This window comes from Bufo gargarizans, chromosome 2 (genome assembly GCF_014858855.1).
Source record: "Bufo gargarizans isolate SCDJY-AF-19 chromosome 2, ASM1485885v1, whole genome shotgun sequence".
In the NCBI taxonomy this organism is placed as follows: Eukaryota; Metazoa; Chordata; class Amphibia; order Anura; family Bufonidae; genus Bufo; species Bufo gargarizans.
The window spans coordinates 457,056,664-457,078,194 of record NC_058081.1 but is presented as its reverse complement, the minus strand read 5'-3'; the positions used below and the strand labels follow the sequence as shown (position 1 = coordinate 457,078,194).

Below are 21,531 nucleotides of genomic sequence, written 5' to 3'. Positions count from 1 at the left end.
GTTCACAAAATTTTAAGTTATATCGACTAGGAATGAACCTAAGTCACTGATGCTGCAGTTCCCTATATAAGCCTCAGAGCGCCGCTGTTTACCAATAAGGAACTATTCTGCAAATCCAGAATCACCTCCATGATACAGTGCTCAACCACAAGAAGAAATATACAGCATTTTACTCTAGCATGTGCCATGTATAGGACTCATAAAGAAAAGGGATCACCTTCTGCTACTAATTCTATTGGATTATAAATGTCACAAGGAGTTTTAGCAATATACAGTACTTCTACTGAGAAGAAGAATGGCTGGATTACAACTGCAGGAAGGACAATCAATGCAAGGACTCAGAGGGCAAGTAATATTTCTCTTCTTATTTTCCTGGCTGTGCCATTCAGTCTCTGGTCAGATTCATTATTCTATTAATGAAGAATTAAGAAAAGGTTCAATTGTTGGAAATTTATCAAATGATCTTGAGCTAAATATTAATGATCTTTCCAGAAGAAGATTACGTATTGTGTCTGATATGTCTGAGAAATATTTCAATATAAATCTTGATAATGGAAACCTAGTCATCGCTGATAGGATAGATAGGGAGACATTATGTGGAGCTTCAGCTGATTGTGTCCTTACATTCGATGCTGTGGTAGAAAATCCACTAAATGTCTTCAGTATAAAGATTGATATTCAGGATATAAATGACAATCCTCCTACATTTGTCCATGAAAATATTAAAATAGAAATGAGTGAATCGACCTCTCCAGGAAGAAGATTTCTTTTACAAAATGCAGAAGATTTGGATATAGGTATTAATTCTCTGATAACCTACAAACTCAGTGCTAACCAGTATTTTGCTCTTGGAGAGAAGGTCAGCTCTGATGGCAGTGTATTTCCAGAGCTCATACTAGAGAAACCTCTAGACCGAGAGGCACAAGACAAGCATGAACTCATTCTAACAGCTTCTGATGGTGGAAATCCCTTACAGACAGGCACTGCCTTAATTACTATCATTATCAATGATATCAATGATAATTCTCCGATATTTACACAGGATGTATATAAAGTAAGTGTTAGGGAAAATATACCGGTGAATTCAACAATTCTGCAAGTCAGTGCAAGTGACGAAGATGAAGGTATCAATGCTAAGATCACTTACTCTATTAGAACCAAAGCAAAAAATATTCTTCAGACTTTTACAATCAATCCCAGAAATGGATTGATTACAACAAAAGGCTATATAGATTATGAAGTGTCAAGATTTTATGAAATTTCAGTACAAGCAGAAGATGGTGGAAGTCTTGCTGCCAAAGCCAAGATTTTAATAGAAATAACAGATGAAAATGACAATGCCCCAGATATATCCATAACTTCATTGTCAGATATTATTCCTGAGGATTCAGCACCTGGAATGGTGGTAGCACTTATTAAAGTTCATGACCGTGACTCAGGAGAAAATGGAGAGCTTCAATGCAAAATAAAAGGTGATTTACCATTTGAATTAATATCATCAGAAAGTAATTTTTATAAAATTGTTACAAAAAGTAGTCTAGATAGAGAAAACATATCATCCTACAACATCACAATACAAGCCTCAGACAAAGGGTCTCCTGAAATGACATCAAGTAAAGTTATTCAAGTGAACATAACAGATGTTAATGACAATGCCCCAGGGTTTGAGAAATTGCTTTACACTGCATTTGTCACTGAAAATAATTTACCAGGATCTTCAATATTTAGTATTCAAGCAAAAGACATGGACAGTGGTGACAATGCTAAGATAACATATTCTATAAAAACTAGAGGTAAAGAAGACGATTCACTGTCTTCTTATATGTCTTTAAATCCAGTAACAGGGGTCATATATGCGCAAAGGTCATTTGAATTATGAGAAACATAAAGAATTTAATATTGACATTATTGCCAAAGACAATGGATCTCCATCTCTGAGCAGCAGTACAACACTAAAAATATGTATAGTCGACCAGAATGATAATTCACCCATTATTCTGTACCCATCACCAGAGGTTGATAGTTCAACATTTGAGATGGTTCCTTGGACTTCTGAAAAAGGATCTTTAGTATCTAAAGTGGTGGCAGTGGATGCTGACTCTGGACACAATGCCTGGTTGTCTTACTTTTTACCGTCTTCAGAACCATCACTCTTCACCATTGACCAGCACACGGGAGAGATCAGGACATCACATGTATTTCAAGAAAGAGACATCATGAAACATGGAATTGTGGTTCTAGTAAAAGACAATGGGATTCCATCCCGTTCAGCTTCAGTCACTATAAACATGGTGATTGCAGGTCATTTTCATCAGATCCTTCCTGAGCTGAGCAGTCAGTCTAACAAAGAAGAATCTCAGTCCAACTTACAATTCTACTTGGTAATAGCCTTGGCATTGATTTCTTTTCTCTTTATGTTGACTGTGATTATTGCAGTTGTCTCCAAATATAAAGAATCAAAGTCTTCTGCCACATTTGGATCTATGAGTACAAGTCTGTATCCACAGGTTGATCCCAGATTCATTTCACAGTTCAACAGTGGAACATTACCTCTGCCATATTCCTATGATGTCTGTGTAACTCTCGATCCACATGACCAGGAATTTGCATTTCTTAAACCTCAGCACAATGTTCCAGTTGACAGTCTAATAGATGCTGATGATTCTGGCATTGGAAATGAAATGTTAAAGAACTGTCCACCTATAGAAAATGTCATTTCACAGGTATGTTTTTATGACATTTGTAAATCAGCATTTATCTGTTGATACTTAAAGGGAACCTGTCACGTTGAAATGGTGTCTGAGCTGAAAGAAGCATGCTATAGAGCAGAAGATGCAGAGCAAATTATTAAATAGTTTTGTGGGAAAAGATTCAATATAATTCAGATTTCATTCATTTTAATTTCTTGCTCATTCTTGGCTTTAAAGTCGAGTAGGCGGTCCTATCAGTGATTGACAGCCTTCCCTCTAAGACTGTAATAGCTGTCAATCACTAATAGGCCCTCCTCCTTGACTTCAAATAAAATAATGAACAGAAAATTTAAATGAATGAAATACAACTTGTACTTATAATCTTTCCCCACAAAACTATGTATTAATCTGCTTATTTCCTCCTGCTCTATAACATGCTGCTTTCAGATTAATGTGCATTCTTAAGGTGACAGGTTCCTTTTAAAAGATTTCTCTAGAAGTTTAGTATTGATGGGCTATCATCAGGATAGGTCATTAATATATAATTGGTGGGGTAAAACTCCCAGCACCCCTCCTAATTAGCCATTTGAAGAAGCCGTATCTAGGCCTCTAACTAAGCCCTGAGTCACATGACCTAGCCCTGAGTCACATGACCTAGGCGTAGCTCAGTCACATTCATGTAAGTGTGTCTATTCTGCAATGCCAATCATATCCACTACATAATGAAGTCTCTTAGTCTCTTCAATCAGCTGAATGGTGGCTGTGATAGGTGTTGGGACCCCATGAATCAGATATTAACCCCTTCCCGACCGCAATCTGTATATATACGTGATAGCTGCACATACCCCGTGCAACTACCACGTATATATACGTTCTGGCAGCTCTTTAATCCAAGCGCTGCAAAGCGCTTGGATTAAAGCTTCTGCCCCTGCCCTGTATGCTGTCACGGACAGCATACAGTGCAGTAATGCCGGCAAGGGACCAATCAGAGTGGTCCTTTGCCAGCAATCGATCCAATTGGTTAGTCTGTGTAGACTAACCAAATGGATCACAGCAGTGTTAAAATGCCGGTTTCAGGCTCTGATCTGCGCTCTGCAGATCAGAGCCTGAAATCAGTGTCCTCGTGCCCCCCCGATCCATGCAGCCCCCCATCTGTGCAGCGCCCCCCCCCGCCCCCGATCTGTGCAGACACCCCCCCCCCGATCTGTGCAGCCCATCTGTGCCCCCTCCATCCGTTCCCCATCTTTCCCAGTGCTGCCCCCTCCTTGAGTCCGCCCCTGCTGGCGTGACATACCTCCCTCCCCCCCCTTCCAGCGTTGCCCCCGTCTGCCCCCTGCTGTGTTTGATGGCGGCGGCTCCATTCCTGAGCCACAGCCATCATCAGAGTGTCAGCTCTATGCTGACACTCTGCTGTAAGTTCTGTAACCCCATAGATGCCGCGGCAGCGGCATCCATGGGGTTAATAGAGGGAGGGGGCTCCCTCTCTCCACCATCGAGGCTGCTGCGCTGCGATGGCAGCCCCGATGGTTGCCCTGGCAACCGGACGCTTTGCAAAAGCAACCGCTGTTGCCACCTACAGGGCATCTGAATGTATTACACTTTGCAATGCAAGAGCATTGCAAAGTATAGTACAGCCATCAGCCCCACTGGATCTTTATGATCCAAGAGGGACTTGATAAAAAAAAATGTGAAAAAATAAATAAAAGTAAAAATAAATAAATAAAAATGTAAAAAATAAAATAAATTGCCTTTTCCTGAAAAAAATAAAAAATAAAAAAACTACACATATTAGGTATCACCGCGTCCGTAACGACCGTCTCTATAAAGATATCACATGATAGACCCCGTCCGATAGACACCATAAAAAAAAAACTGTGCAAAAAAACCGTCACCTCGTCCCGCAAAAAGTGATACCCTATTTAAGACAATCGCCCAAAAAATAAAAAAGCTATGGCTCTCAGACTATAGAGACACTAAAACATAATTTTTTTTGTTTCAGAAATGCTTTTATTGTGTAAAAATTAAATAAATAAGACAAAGTATACATATTAGGTATTGCCACGTCCGTAACGATCTTCTCTATTATACTATCACATGACCTAACTCCTCAGATGAACGCTGTAAAAATAAATAAATGAAAACTGTTCCAAAACAGCCAATTTTTGGGTCACCTTGCCTCATAAAGTGTAATAATGAATGATCAAAAAATCCTATGTACCCAAAAATGGTACCAATAAAAACTTCAACACTTTCTGCAAAAAACGAGCCACTACACAAGATGATCGGCAGAAAAATAAAAAACATATGGCGTTCAGAAAACCAATCCAGCACAATCTGCCTTCCAAAAACCGTATGGCATTCCTTTCCTTCTGCGCCCTGCCGTGTGCCCGTACAGCAGTTTACGACCACATGTGGGGTGTTTATGTAAACTGTGGAATCAGGGTAATAAATATTGAGTTGTGTTTGGTTGTTAACCCTCAATGTGTTAAAGAATTTTTTTTTATAAAATGGAAAATCTGCCAAAAATTTGAAATTTAGAAATTTAATCTCCATTTTCCTTTAATTCTTGTGGAACGCCTAAAGGGTTAACAAAGTTTGTAAAATCAGTTTTGAGTAACTTGAGGGGTGTAGTTTCTACAATGGGGTCATTTATGGGGGTTTCCACTATGTAAGCTCCACAAAGTGACTTCAGACCTGAACCGGTCCTTAAAAAGTGGGTTTTGGAAATTTTCTTAAAAATTGTAAGAATTGCTTCTAAACTTCTAAGCCTTTTAATGTCCTAAAAAAATAAAATGACATTTCCAAAATGATGCCAACATCTTTATGGGGAATGTTAAGTAATAAATATTTTATTAGGTATGACTTTCTGTTTTAGAAGCAGAGAAATTGAAACTTTTTTAGAGACCCAAAAGTCCTTTTAAGGACTATTATGTGTGATAGCAGCAATAAATGTTTGTAGCGCAACCTGTGCTAAATTGTTCAGTCTTAGGGAGAGCTGTGCATAGGAAGGGACAGAGTGTAGGCAGTGTTATTGGAAGATTTTTATTAGAAATACTTTTCAGAGACATAAAAGTCCTTTTAAGGATTATTGCGTGTGACAGCAGCAATATATATTTTTAGCGCATCCTGCGCTAAATAGCGTCTAATAGGCCGCTACGGACAGTTAAATTCTCTGCGACACATCTCTTGTGTAAAGTGTGTGTATCCATAAAATATCCCTAAAATATCAGTGACATCCAGTGTACTTTTTCCTTAGATGGGACAGTGAGATTAGCTGTGCCACATCTCCAATGTAAAGTGTGCGCATCCAAAAAATATCTGCCATCCAGTGTACTTTTTTCTGTAAAGGGTGTCCGCTGAAACAGTGACTTTAGCTGCGCCACATCTCCAGTGTAAAGTGTGCGCATCCCAAAAATATCTGACATCCAGTGTACTATTTTCTGTAAAGGGTGTCCACTGAAACAGTGACTTTAGCTGTGCCACATCTTCAATGTAAAGTGTGTGCATCAAAAAATATCTGACATCCAGTGTACTTTTTCCATAGACGGTGTTTGCTGCGGACAGTGACATTACCTTCGTCACATCTTCAATGTAAAGTGTGATCATCAAAAAAATATCTGACATCCAGTGTACTTTTTCCGTACACGGTGTTTGCTGCAGACAGTGACATTAGCTGCGCCACATCTCCTGTGTAAAGTGTGCGCATCCTAAAAATATCTGACATCCAGTGTACTTTTTCCGTAGACGGTGTGTCCGCTGCGGACAGTTACTTTAGCTGCGCCACATCTTCAATGTAAAGTGTGTGCATAAAAAAAAATCTGACATCCAGTGTACTTTTCCGTAGTTGGTGTCCGCTACGGACAGTGACATTAGCTGTGCCACATCTTCAGTGTAAATTGTGCACATCCAAATAATATCTGTGACATACTGTACACTCTAATATAACTTATCTAGACAACGGTTTGCAGATGATTATTGCTGTTAGATGTTACCTCAAAAGTAAGCAGAATGTTCATTAAATTGGTTGTCTCACTTCAGCAAGTGGCATTTATTATGTAGAGAAAGTTAATACAAGCCACTAACTAATGTATTGTTATTATCCATATTGTCTCCTTTGCTGGATGGAATCATTTTTCAATCACATTATACACTGCTTGTTTCCTATGGTTACAAATAAATAATCCAGCTGGTCGCCACTCATCCGTTTGTCAACGCTGCTACGGGAAGGAGCAACCTCGACTTGAAAATTAAAAATAGGTCCCGGCAGTCGTATCTTCTTTTTCAATATATCTGTTTTATTCCATCCAAAGTGAAATGTCCCTGTTACCTGTTGATGAAGGCATAACGCCAAAACGCATCCCGGTTGTTGGGACATTTCACTTTGGATGGAATAAAACAGATATATTGCAAAAGAAGATATGACTGCCGGCACTTATTTTTATGTTTGGTTGCGACCACCCTATAATCCATCAGCGGTGGCCAATGCTTGCACACTATAGGAAAAAGCACTAGCCTATGTTCACTCCCACGGTCCCAGCGACCAGAGAGGCCAACGTTTTTTCCTATAATGTGCAATCACGACCACCACTGGTGCATTGCAGGGTGGTCATAACAATGGAAACGAGCAGTGTATAATGTGATAGAAAATTTAAAAAGCCAGCAAAGAAGGCAATATGGACAATCACAATACTTTCGTAAGTGGCTTGTATTAACTTTCTCTACATAATAAATGCCACTTGCTGAAGTGAGACAATCCCTTTAAGGAAGTTGCCATTAATTCCATGGAACCGTGAAGACATTGCTGTGTGCATGTGGAATACCTGCATGTTACAACTTTTTTTATAAATCCTCTTTTTATTGAAAAAGACAATGTACAAAATGCAAAATATAAAAACTATCATAACATAGAAAGTTACATTTGTGATTGACTCAGCCACATACTAAGATTGTGAAAGATGGGAAGCTGTCTTACTACTCGTCAGGCTAGTGTGTAGCCGAAAATTATTCTGATATCTACCTTTATAACTAATATTAGTGGGAAATTACACATAAACCTGAATGTACCCTCTATGGTTTACTGCCTTCTTAAGTCCTATTATTATTAGCATGGTACATATTATTTGCCTATAATGTTAGTAATGGTATTTTATTTACCTGTGATTGTTTTCTTATATAAAGCAGTTTCAGATCATTAAGTTACATAAGCACCGCTAAACTCAGTAACAGACGTGCACTGCAGAATAGTTTGATTTTAAACATCAATCATTTATAAGAATTAAGTGATGCTAAACCTAGAACAACATACATTTTCTTAGGTTTTCGTTATAGTTAGAGATGATCGAATCGACTTCGGATAAAGCATCTGAAGTCAATTCGCATAAAACTTCAGTGCTCCGTACAGTATTAGAATGTATTGGCTCAGATGAGCGGAAGTTATTACTTTGCGAAGTCTCGCATGACTTTGCATAATAACTTCATAGATTCATTTTTACTGTGAAACAAAAACATTTTTTTTTTCCTGAACTCAGGTTCAGTTCCAAGGTACCACTTGGAACCAAGCCCGAGTTCAGAAAATGTTTTTTTTTTACAGTAAAAATTTATCTATGCAGTTATTATGCAAAGTCACGCGAGACTTTGCAAAGTAATAACTTCCGCTTATCTGAGCCAACAAATTATAATACTGTACGGAGCATTAGCCAACAGTATTGGACCAAAGTTTTAATGCGAATCAACTTCAAAAGTTTCGTCTGAGGTCAATTTGCTCATCCCTAGTTATAGTAATAGATTATCCAACTGCTACTATTAGTAGTATAGGTTTTCAGTCATATACTGATGATGATCAGAAGATTTTTTGTTATATAATATTAATATAATAATATATAACATAATATAATATTCTTGAAAAAGTTTAAAGTTAAAAAAAAATAGCAAAGCTATTACAGTTCACAAAATTTTAAGTTATATCGACTAGGAATAAACCTAAGTCACTGATCCTGCAGTTCCCTATATAAGCCTCAGAGCGCCGCTGTTTACCAATAAGGAACTATTCTGCAAATCCAGAATCACCTCCATGATACAGTGCTCAACCACAAGAAGAAATTACAGCATTTTACTCTAGCATGTGCCATGTATAGGACTCATAAAGAAAAGGGATCACCTTCTGCTACTAATTCTATTGGATTATAAATGTAACAAGGAGTTTTAGCAATATACAGTACTTCTGCTGAGAAGAAGAATGGCTGGATTACAACTGCAGGAAGGACAATCAATGCAAGGACTCAGAGGGCAAGTAATATTTCTTTTCATAATTTCCTGGCTGTGCCATTCAGTCTCTGGTCAGATTCATTATTCTATTAATGAAGAATTAAGAAAAGGTTCAATTGTTGGAAATTTAGCAAATGATCTTGAGCTAAATATTAATGATCTCTCCAGAAGAAGATTACGCATTGTGTCTGATATGTCTGAGAAATATTTCAATATAAATCTTGATAATGGAAACCTAGTCATTGCTAATAGGATAGATAGGGAGACATTATGTGGAGCTTCAGCTGATTGTGTCCTTACATTCGATGCTGTGGTAGAAAATCCACTAAATGTCTTCAGTATAAAGATTGATATTCAGGATATAAATGACAATCCTCCTACATTTGTCCATGAAAATATTAAAATAGAAATTAGTGAATCTACCTCTCCAGGAAGAAGATTTCTTTTACAAAATGCAGAAGATCTGGATGTAGGCATTAATTCTCTGATAAGTTACAGGTTCAGTACAAACCAATATTTTGCTCTTGGAGAGAAGGTCAGCTCTGATGGCAGTGTATTTCCAGAGCTCATACTAGAGAAACCTCTAGACCGAGAGGCACAAGACAAGCATGAACTCATTCTAACAGCTTCTGATGGTGGAAATCCTGTACAGACAGGCACTGCCTTAATTAATATCATTATCACTGATTTCAATGATAATTCTCCAGTATTTACACAGGATGTATATAAAGTAAGTGTTAGGGAAAATATACCAGTGAATTCAACAATTCTGCAAGTCAGTGCAAGTGATGATGATGAAGGTATCAATGCACAGATCACTTACTCTATTAGAAGCAAAGCAAAAAATATTCTTCAGACTTTTACTATCAATCCCAGAAATGGATTGATTACAACAAAAGGCTATATAGATTATGAAGTGTCAAGACTTTATGAAATTTCAGTACAAGCAGAAGATGGTGGAAGTCTTGCTGCCAAAGCCAAGATTTTAATAGAAATAACAGATGAAAATGACAATGCCCCAGATATATCCATAACTTCATTGTCAGATATTATTCCTGAGGATTCAGCACCTGGAATGGTGGTAGCACTTATTAAAGTTCATGACCGTGACTCAGGAGAAAATGGAGAGCTTCAATGCAAAATAAAAGGTGATTTACCATTTGAGTTACTATCATCAGAAAGTAATTTTTATAAAATTGTTACAAAAAGTAGTCTAGATAGAGAAAAAGTATCATCCTACAACATCACAATACAAGCCTCAGACAAAGGGTCTCCTGAAATGACATCAAGTAAAGTTATTCAAGTGAACATAACAGATGTAAATGACAATGCCCCAGTGTTTGAGAAATTGCTTTACACTGCATTTGTGACAGAAAATAATTCACCTGGAGCTTCAATATTTAATATTCAAGCAAAAGACATGGACAGTGGTGACAATGCTAAGATAACATATTCTATAAAAACTGGAGGTAAAGAAGAAGATTCACTGTCTTCTTATATGTCTTTAAATCCAGTAACAGGGGTCATATATGCGCAAAGGTCATTTGATTATGAGAAACATAAAGAATTTAATATTGAAATCATTGCCAAAGACAATGGATCTCCATCTCTGAACAGCAGTACAACACTAAAAATATATATAGTCGACCAGAATGATAATTCACCCATTATTCTGTACCCATCACCAGAGGTTGAAAGTTCAACATTTGAGATGGTCCCTTGGACCTCTGAAAAAGGATCTTTAGTATCTAAAGTGGTGGCAGTGGATGCTGACTCTGGACACAATGCCTGGTTGTCTTACTTTTTACAGTCTTCAGAACCATCACTCTTCACCATTGACCAGCACACAGGGGAGATCAGGACAACACGTGTATTTCAAGAAAGAGACATCATGAAACATGGAATTGTGGTTCTAGTAAAAGACAATGGGATTCCATCCCGCTCAGCTTCAGTCACTATAAACATGGTGATTGCAGGTCATTTTCATCAGATCCTTCCTGAGCTGAGCAGTCAGTCTAACAAAGAAGAATCTCAGTCCAACCTACAATTCTACTTGGTAATAGCCTTGGCATTGATTTCATTTCTCTTTATGTTGACTGTGATTATTGCAGTTGTCTCCAAATATAAAGAGTCAAAGTCTTCTACCACATTTGGATCTATGAGTACAAGTCTATATCCACCAGTTGATCCCAGATTCATTTCACAGTTCAACAGTGGAACATTACCTCTGCCATATTCCTATGATGTTTGTGTAACTCTCGATCCACATGACCAGGAATTTGCATTTCTTAAACCTCAGCACAATGTTCCAGTTGACAGTCTAATAGATGCTGATGATTCTGGCATTGGAAATGAAATGTTAAAGAACTGTCCACCTATAGAAAATGTCATTTCACAGGTATGTTTTTTATGACATTTGTAAATCAGCATTTATCTGTTGATACCTAAAGGGAACCTGTTACGTTGAAATGGTATCTGAGCTGAAAGAAGCATGCTATAGAGCAGAAGATGCAGAGCAAATTATTAAAAAAGTTTTGTGGGAAAAGATTCAATATAATTCGGATTTCATTCATTTTATTTTTTTTGCTCATTATTGGCTTTAAAGTCGAGTAGGCGGTCCTATTAGTGATTGACAGCCTTCCCTCTAAGACTGTAATAGCTGTCAATCACTAATAGGCCTTCCTCCTTCACTTCAAAGAAAATAATGAACAGAAAATTAAAATGAATGAAATACAACTTATACTTATAATCTTTCCCCACAAAACTATGTATTAATCTGCTTATTTCCTCCTGCTCTATAACATGCTGCTTTCAGATTAATCTGCATTCTTAAGGTGACAGGTTCCTTTTAAAATACTGCTCTAGAAGTTTAGTATTGATGGGCTATCAACAGAATAGGTCATTAATATTTGACTGGTGGGGTAAAACTCCCAGCACCCCTCCTAATTAACCATTTGACGAGGCCGTATCTAGGCCTCTAACTAAGCCAGTGTGTCCTGAGTCACATGACCTAGGTGTAGCTCAGTCACATTCATGTAAGTGTGTCTATTATGCAATCCCAAGCATATCCACTACATAATGAAGTCTCTTAGTCTCTTCAATCAGCTGAACGATGGCTGTGATAGGTGTTGGGACCCCATGAATCAGATATTAATGACCTATCCTAAGAATGCTGTCAATATTTTTTTCCAGAAAGCATTTGTATAGTTTATCCAGAAAAAAATCTCTTGTTATCATAAATATATCTAAAACGAATACCTAGATTTAAAAAAAAAATTAAGAAAGCAAAAAGGAAAAGAAATGTGTATGTTTGTATTTTACACACACAAATTCCACTATACTATTGCAAAAATTAATATATGTATATTTTTTATTTTACTTTTTTTATGGTTGAAAAATTGATGGGTATGTGTTTACACAATCTTCTATACTATTTGCTAATACTAGTAACTTTCTAATTTTATATTTTCTGTATTTCACTTTTTATTAATTTTTATTATTTTTAAATGAATTTATTTATCTATGGTAATTTTAATATATTTTTGAAAAAAGTGAATTAACTTGTGATGATTGAGCATGCTCGGCCGAACACCTGTTCGGCTCAAGCATCTTGATGCTCGGCACATGGCGGTACTCGGCCAAGCAATCCTCGAGTCTCCTCCCTGCACTTAAGCAGCCAATTAACATGTAGGAAGGTACTGGCACGCACTGTAATGCCATATCCATGTTGGCTACTGGCATTGCAGTGATTGGCTGGCTGGAACGCGTTATTGGGTGTTATAAAGTACCCAATGACACATGTTCGGCTCAGTTTTAGTCAGGGAGAGCTGAGCATAAGGAAGGAAAAGACAGTGTAGGGAGTATAATTGGAAGATTTGTATTACAAAAACTTTTCAGAGACCCAAAAGTCCTTTTAAGGACTATTGTGTGTGATAGCAGCAATATATGTTTTTAGCGCAACCTGCGCTAAATTGTTCAGTCTTAGGGAGAGCTGTGTATAGCACGGGACAAAGTGTTGACAGTGTTATTGGAAGATTTTTTATTAGAAATACTTTTCAGATACACAAAAGTCCTTTTAAGGATTATTGCATGTGACAGCAGCAATATGTATTTTTAGTGCATCCTGCGCTAAATAGCGTCTAATAGGCCGCTACAAACAGTTAAATTATCAGCGAAACATCACCTGAGTAAAGTGTGCGCATCCTACGGTACTTTTACCGTAGACGGTGTCCGCTGAGGACAGTGACATTACCAGCGCCACATCTGCAGTGTAACGTGTGTGCTTCTAACATTTATCTGTGACATCCAGTGTACTATTTCCGTATATGGTGTCTGCTGCGCACAGTGACATTACCAGTGTCACATCTGCAGTGTAACGTGTGCGCTTCTAAAATTTATCTGTGACATGCAATGTACTTTTTCCGTAGACAGTGTCTGCTGCGGACAGTGACATTACCAGCGCCACATCTGCAGTGTAACGTGTGCACTTCAAAAATGTATCTGTGACATTCAGTGTACTTTTTCCATAGATGGTGTCATCGTTTATGGTCAGAACTACGACGGTATCTGATCGTCTTGGAACCTCCGACTTTCAGTTTTGATTAATGAAAACAATCTTGGCAAATGCTTTCACTTTGGTTCGTCTCGCGCCGATCCAAGTATTTCACCTCTAGCGGGTAAAATCACCAGCAGGCCCTCGCATATAATTTTTTAGAGGGTCAGCTCACCAGCAGGCTTTCAACTACAATCTTTTACAGGGTCAGCTCACCTGCAGGCCCTCACCTACAGTCTTTTACAGGGTCAGTTCACCTGCAGGCCCTCACCTACAATCTTTTAGAAGTTCAGCTCACGAGCAGGCCCTCACCTACATTCTTTTTGAGGGTCAGCTCACCTGCAGGCCCTCACCTAATTATACCTAATAATATGGAAGTGATAGCTCTAGCTGTTTCTCAGGCTCCCTCTCAGGAATCAAACCCTGATTACTCCTCACTCTGACTGCAGATGTCTAATGCAGCTGTCTACACCAATTAGCAGTGCCACAGACCACCAGCAAATTGCAATGCAATTTGACACTTTTATACAGTATGTTGGGTTCACAGCTATACCTCTTTACTTGTAAGCTTTTAGAGAACAAAGGTCCCTTCATGGTGTGAATGCTTAGGCTACTTTCACACTTGCATTCGGGGTTCCGCTTGTGAGTTCCGTTTGAAGGCTCTCACAAGCGGCCCCGAACGGATCCATACATCCCCAATGCATTCTGAGTGCATAAGGATCCGCTCAGAATGCATCAGTATGGCACCGTTTGGCCTCCGTTCCGCTCAGGAGGCAGACACCCAAACGCTGCTTGCAGCGTCTGGGTGTCCGCCTGGCCGTGCGGAGCCAAACGGATCTGTTCAGATTTACAATGTAAGTCAATGGGGACGGATCCGTTTGACGTTGACACAATATGGTGCAATTTAAAACGGATCCGTCCCCCATTGACTTTCAATGCAATGTCAGGACAGATCCGTCTGACTAACAATTAGACTTAGATTTTTTTCAGAAATATAATGCAGACGGATCCGTTCTGAACGGACACCATCATTTGCATTATAGGTGCGGATCCGTCTGTGCAGATACCAGATGGATCCGCTCCAAATGCAAGTGTGAAAGTAGCCTTATAAAGTTAATTTTCCTGGTTAGCTAATAGATATATCAATGCAATAACACTGTTATACTTTTTTAACACAAAAGTATTTAACATTGTATAGTTTTTGTTGGGGCTAACACAGGACCATACTCATTTTACTATACATCTTGGGGTTTGTTAACCAAGGATTAAAAATCTAAAATTAAGAGATACATAGGATTATCTACCTTGTTGTAGTCAACAGTGGAATAAGTCAAGCTCTGCATTCTAGAATTCTGGCTTCAAAAAGTAAAAAAAATACGATTGTGTAATTTTTTTACCTTAAGTTTTGTATTTTTTGCACCACACACTTCAGTTTTGCAAAGTGGGTGGGAAACTGGATGTGGTTACCTATGTTAATTAATTTCACTCCAGAATTATCAGCTGATGCCTTTTAAAAAGACATAAAATGTGTCGCAATTGTATTCCAGTAAAGGGGTAGCTGTTACACATAATAGGGAGGGGACAACACAAGAAAACACACAGAAGGAAATAAACCAGAGTCTAGACCTCAAAGCTAAGGAAGAGGGATGGTGACCTCCTAGGAATCCCTAAATCTCTCCCTGACTCCAGCCAGTATGAGTAGACCCTGAAGGTGGAAAAACTCATACACCATAGCCTAGGCCCTGGAGACCCTGGAAGCCCTAGGAACAGTGGCAGGGAATGACACTACTGGTTATTTCCCAGGTGAAGGACCCAGCATCTCCCTGATGCCTAGAAACACAACACACAAGAGTCACAACAAAAGCACTTATCTTTAAAGAGGGAATGGAGAAGCCGGTGATCCACAAGAACAACAAACCATCTCAACAAACACCAATCAGGAAATATCAACTGCATGGTAAGCAGTGTGAGAGTGAACTAAATAAAGCTTTAGTGAGGACCACAGGCAACACCTGACAAGGGTTGTGGTCATCACTAAACAACAAACTGCAAGGTGAGAACAGAGACTGTCAGATATCCTCATGTGCTGCCAATCGCCCTAATCTTCTCACCTCTGCCACGGGAGGGGCCGTGACAGTAGCATAGAAAGTTAAGTAATGTCTCAAGATAAGAGTGATACCTTGATAGATTTTAACTGTAAAATGTATCAAATGTGTAAAATTTTATAAAATCCTGCAATACTGACTTTAAATTTCCCATGAAAAGTCCCTTCATAACTTTTGAACTGCATTGTACATAACTTTTGAACTGCATTGTACTTTATAGACAACCCGCTCTTTCCCCAATTGGCTAGACCTTATTTAGCTGATTTCTGACACTGGATCCTCGTTCCTTTTCCTGGCTTGTGATGCTCCTCTGAGCTCTCTCGTTGTAAACATCCGGATTGACATTGCTGTAGCCAGTCACTGGCGGCGGTGATGTCCAACCAGATGTTTAAAGCAAGGGAGCCCAGAGGAGCTTTGCATGCCTGGAGGAAAAGCAGTGTGAAGCCAGCATAAAGAAGGAGGTAAACAAGCTTCTCTTCAGGAGAGGATTGGCCATAGACCGTACAAGGAGATTTCACAATGGGTGGATAGCCAGGGGGGTCACCTGAGTCCTCTTCACAGACACCAGCCACATACAGTACATGAGAATCTGATCCTCTTAGCATTAATTAATGCTAGATGCATCAGGTACTTATGCACTTTTCTACTGCCGACAGGTGCTCTCCTGAATTAAACTGTATTGGTATCCTCAGGACAGTAATACAGTTAAATACTGTTGCGGGGTGGAAGTATATTGTGCTGCACTGTGGAATTTGGTTTTGTTAGGGTGGTATTATGTGCTGCACTAAAGTATTGCTGCTCTGCCTACTTCTGTTGTCCCTGCCTACGTAAGCTTCTATGCCTTCTATTAATTTGAACGTACCTAAAACATGGGGCCTCTTTTCATTAATTCCCAATCAGCCCTGCTTCCCTTTAAAGGTCTGACTAAGTGGAGGGGTTTGCCAACTTCCCCTCCATAATTGTACTAACCCTTTAGTGATGCATCAGAAGTCCATCAATAGTAAACTGAGTCTGTGAAATGTTGATCTTTCAAATAAATGAACAAAATACAATTAGTAACTTCTAGGAATAGGATATGTAAAAATATTTTAGCAGCGATAGATACTAGTGAGATATGAATGTTCAGATAAATACACTGGGACAGATTTATCACATTTATAAAAGCTGATTTTTTTTCTTTAGTGATGTTTGCAGTTTTATGCAACCCATTTATTTTTTGTTTGCAGTGATAGTGAGATGCCAATGTTCCTATAAATACACTAAGACAGAGTTCAGATTTTTTTGTGTGTGTGTGTGTGTGTGTGTGTGTGTGAAGTGTTCCTATAAATACACTGGGGCAGATTTATGAAAAATGATGTTTTAGTGATTTTTTTGCAGTGATAATGAGATGTGAATATTCTTATAATTATACCGGACAGATTTATGAAAACTGATGTTTCTAGAGATTTTTTGAAGTAATAGTGAGATTCAAAAGATTTTTAGTTATTTTTGCAGTGATAGAGAGATGCAAATGTTCCAATAAGTACACTAGGGCAGAGTTATCACTTTAAAAAAAAACTTTTCTATGATTTTTGTGGAGTTGAGATGAGATGTGAATGTTGCTATAAATACTGTACATTGGGGAACATGTATGACAACTATCTAAAACACAAACTGTCACAATGCAGTTTACATTTTTATAATGCTTTTAAATAAAAAAGCTGCATTGTGATTGGTTGCTATGGGCAACAAAGACCATTTTATTTTAGGCTGTTTCTTCCCTCATTAAGCTGAATTTTTATGTGACTCATGTGTCTGCAATTAAGTCTCAAAAAGGAAAAAAAATGGAAAGGCAGAAATGTACAAATTACTTTATTGTTTTATAGAACGAGATCTACAAGAAAGGTGTGTGTACAAGTGTTGCCTTAATCAATTTGTGTAAGATATTAGTGGGGTTTTCTGTCAAGTTGAACTTACCTCCAATCCTGAGAATGGCTTCCCTGTACCCTTCCCTGTACTGATGGAGCATCAGTGTAGGACCTGCTACCCTGATCAATTCAGGGGACCCTGTGGGGTACAAGTTCCCCGTTCTCATGATGTGTGTGGGTACCAGCAGTAGGACCCCCACCAAAAGGGATTAACTTTAATTTACTCCTTTAAATATAAGAAGTATCAATGCTAAATACAATTTCTATGTGACTAAGCTTTGTGTCAGATTTTGACTCAATGAAATAATGACAGCGACATACAGTACTGATAACGTTAAAGAGGTTATCCTTCTTTTAGTGATAGCCTATCCTATACAACACCCCCGCCCCTGCCAATTAGCTGTTTGGGTGTAGCTTCAGTGCTGGTGGTCAGAGCTGGAACTACACAGCTCAATCAACTGTGCACTGGATTAAGCATGTAACTGCAGTGCTGCTCCCATTGCCTGTTAATAATGTATTGTTTATTGTATTCTTATCATGTGTATAACCATTTCTTGATGTAAAGTGCCATAAAATGAATGGTGCTTTAAAATAATAATAATCCTGAGAATAGTTCCTCATGTAATAAAAGCTGGAATACCTCTTTAACCTCTTCAGCACACAGGGCGTACAGGTACGCCCTCATGTCCTGGTACTTAAGGACAGAGGGCGTACCTGTACGCCCTGTGTATTTCCGATCACTGACGCTCAGCGGGCGGTGATCGGAAGCCGGTGCCTGCTCAAATCATTGAGCAGGCACCTCGGCTAAATGCCCAGGGGGGTCCCGTGAACACTCCATGTCAATTCAGACCTGTGGTTTGCAGCTTTTTCCTATTGAGGCGGTGGCGGCGGGCGATGCCATCAGGTCCCCATGGGGCTGTGTGGGCATGGAAGGCAGCGCAATGCCTTTCTGAGGCATCTGCGCTGCCTTCCGGTGAAGAGCCTATGAGATCTAGCCACTCATACAGTCAATGCATTCCAACACAGACGTATTGGAATGCATTGTAAAGGATTAGACCCCCAAAAGTTCAAGTCCCAAAGTGGGACAAAAAAATGAAGTGAAAAAAAGTTGAAAATAGAAAGTTTTCCCCCCCCAAAAAAGTTTCAAGTAAAAATAAACAAAAACACAATTTTCACCATTGCTCTATATTGGTTTTTTTTCCGAATATTCGCTATATTGCTATATATTCTTGTTTTAGAATATTAAGAATATTCGAAAAAACAAAGTTATAGCAATATAGCGAATATTCAACAAAAAAAGAATATAGAGCAATTTAGCTAATATAGTGCTATAATCTTCTTTGTCTAATAGTTGTGAGTTGAAAAATTTGCAATAAAAATTTTCATTAAAAAAATTCACATTACGAAAAGTCAAATATACTGCAGCCTTCTCATTGGCCCACAAGCTTCGAAATTCGAATATTCGAAATTACAAATATATATCACTATATTCAAAATATTCGCAAATTTTTTAAGTACCTATATTCGCGATCAAAATTCAAAATTCGAATATTCGTGATCAACACTACTGATGTGGGCCAAGGAGTTTTTCTGCAGATTTTGATCAGATTCAGTTAAGCTGAGATGGTGCACATTCTATTTATTTATTCTTATTATTTTAAAGTTTTTTTTATAATTATATCTTGCCTGTGGGCCAATTATATTTGGATATTATTGCATATATGCTATTACTTTTGACATACAAATACTTAAATAGACTCTGATGGCAATGAACTTAAGTAACTGATGCTGCAGTTCCCGATATACGCCTCAAAGCGCCGCTGTTCACCAATAAGGAAAATATTCTACAAATAAAGAATCACCTCCATGATGTAGACAGTGTTCAACAGAAAGAAGAAATACACAGCATTTCACACTAGGATGTGACATGGTTCAGACTCCTAAGAAGAAAGACCTATCTCTGATTCTATAATTCCACTGGATGATAAACTCCACTGTTATATTTCTGGTAGGAAGAAGGATGGCTGGATCAAAACTGCCGGAAGGACAATTAATCAAAGGACTCAGATGGCAAGTAATATTTCCATTTTTATTTTCCTGGATGTGTCATTCAGTCTCTGGTCAGATTCATTACTCTATTAATGAAGAATTAAGAAAAGGTTCAATTGTTGGAAATTTAGCAAATGATCTTCAATTAAATGTTAAGGATCTCTCTAGAAGGAAATTACACATTGCATCTGATCTGTCAGAGAAATATTTCAGTATAAATCCGGATAATGGAAACCTATACATTGCTGATAGGATAGACAGGGAGACATTGTGTAGAGCTGCAGCTGATTGTGTCCTTATATTTGATGCTGTGGTAGAAAATCCTCTAAATGTCTTCAATGTTAAGATTGATATTCAGGACATAAATGACAATCCACCAAAATTTCGTCATAACATATTGACATTAGAAATGAGTGAATTGTCCTCTCCAGGAAGAAGCTTTATTTTACAAAAAGCTGAAGATTTGGATTTAGGCATTAATTCTCTGATAAGCTACAAACTCAGTACAAATCAGTATTTTGCTCTTGGAGAGAAGGTCAGCTCTGATGGCAGTGTATTTCCAGAGCTTATACTAGAGAAACCTCTAGACCGAGAGACACAAGACAAGCATGAACTCATTCTAACAGCTTCTGATGGTGGAAATCCTGTACAGACAGGCACTGCCTTAATTCATATAATTATCAATGATATCAATGATAATTCTCCAGTATTTACACAAGATGTATATAAAGTAAGTGTTAGGGAAAATATACCTGTGAACTCAACAATTCTGCAGGTCAGTGCAAGTGATGATGATGAAGGAGTCAATGCAAAAATAACTTACTCTATGAGTACCACAGTGGATAATATTCTTGTTGATTCCCAAAATGGAGAAATTAGAACATGGGGAAACTTAGATTATGAAGTAAGAAATTATTATGAAATTTCTGTGCAAGCGCAAGATGGAGGAGGCCTAGCTGCTCATGCTAAAGTTTTAATAGAAATAACAGATGAAAATGACAATGCTCCTGAGATTTCTATAACCTCATCAGCAGATCATATTCCTGAGGATTCCAACCCTGGAACTGTAGTGGCTCTGATTAAAGTCCATGACCGTGACTCAGGAGAAAATGGTGAAGTTCAATGTGCAATAAAAGGTGATTTACCATTTGAGTTAATATCATCAACTGGAAAGTTCTATAAAATTATTACAAAGAGTGCTTTAGATAGGGAAAAAACATCATCGTACAACATCACAGTACAAGCCTCAGACAAAGGGTCTCCTGAAATGAGTTCTAAAAAAGTTATCCAACTCAGTATATCAGATATCAATGACAATGCACCAGTGTTCGAAAACTTGATGTACTCTGCATTTGTGACAGAAAATAATTTACCAGGAGCTTCAATTTTTAGTATTCAAGCAAGTGATATGGACAGTGAAGACAATTCTAAGATAACATATTCTATAATGAACAAAGCTAATAAAGAAGATTCCCTGTATTACTATATCTCTATAAATCCCATAACTGGGGTCATTTATGCTCAACAGTCATTTGATTATGAGAAACATAAAGAATGTAATATCCAAATAATTGCCAGAGACAGTGGATCCCCATCTTTGAACAGCAGTACAACACTAAAAATATACCTAGTCGACCAGAATGATAATTCACCAATTATTCTCTACCCATCACCAGAGGGTGATAGTTCAACATTTGAGATGGTTCCTTGGACTTCTGAAAAAGGATCTTTAGTATCTAAAGTGGTGGCAGTGGATGCTGACTCTGGACACAATGCCTGGTTGTCTTACTTTTTACAGTCTTCAGAACCATCACTCTTCACCATTGACCAGCACACAGGGGAGATCAGGACTTCACATTTATTTCAAGAAAGAGACATCAGGAAACATGGAATTGTGGTTCTAGTGAAAGACAATGGGATTCCATGCCACTCAGCTTCAGTCACTATAAACATGGTGATTGCAG

General features: G+C 38.2%; 2 protein-coding genes across 10 annotated transcripts in view; both read left to right on the top strand.

Annotated features, from left to right (window-relative positions):
- Positions 1-21,531, top strand: part of LOC122928299 (protocadherin gamma-A4-like) — a 299,736-nt gene that overhangs the window by 159,123 nt on the left and 119,082 nt on the right. The gene's annotated exons all lie outside the window — the stretch shown is intronic.
- On the top strand, positions 122-2,017 carry LOC122928301 (protocadherin gamma-B1-like). Its single transcript, XM_044281029.1, has one exon. It carries the CDS (start codon positions 296-298, stop codon positions 1,877-1,879), a length of 1,584 nt encoding a protein of 527 aa, XP_044136964.1. The 5' UTR covers positions 122-295; the 3' UTR covers positions 1,880-2,017.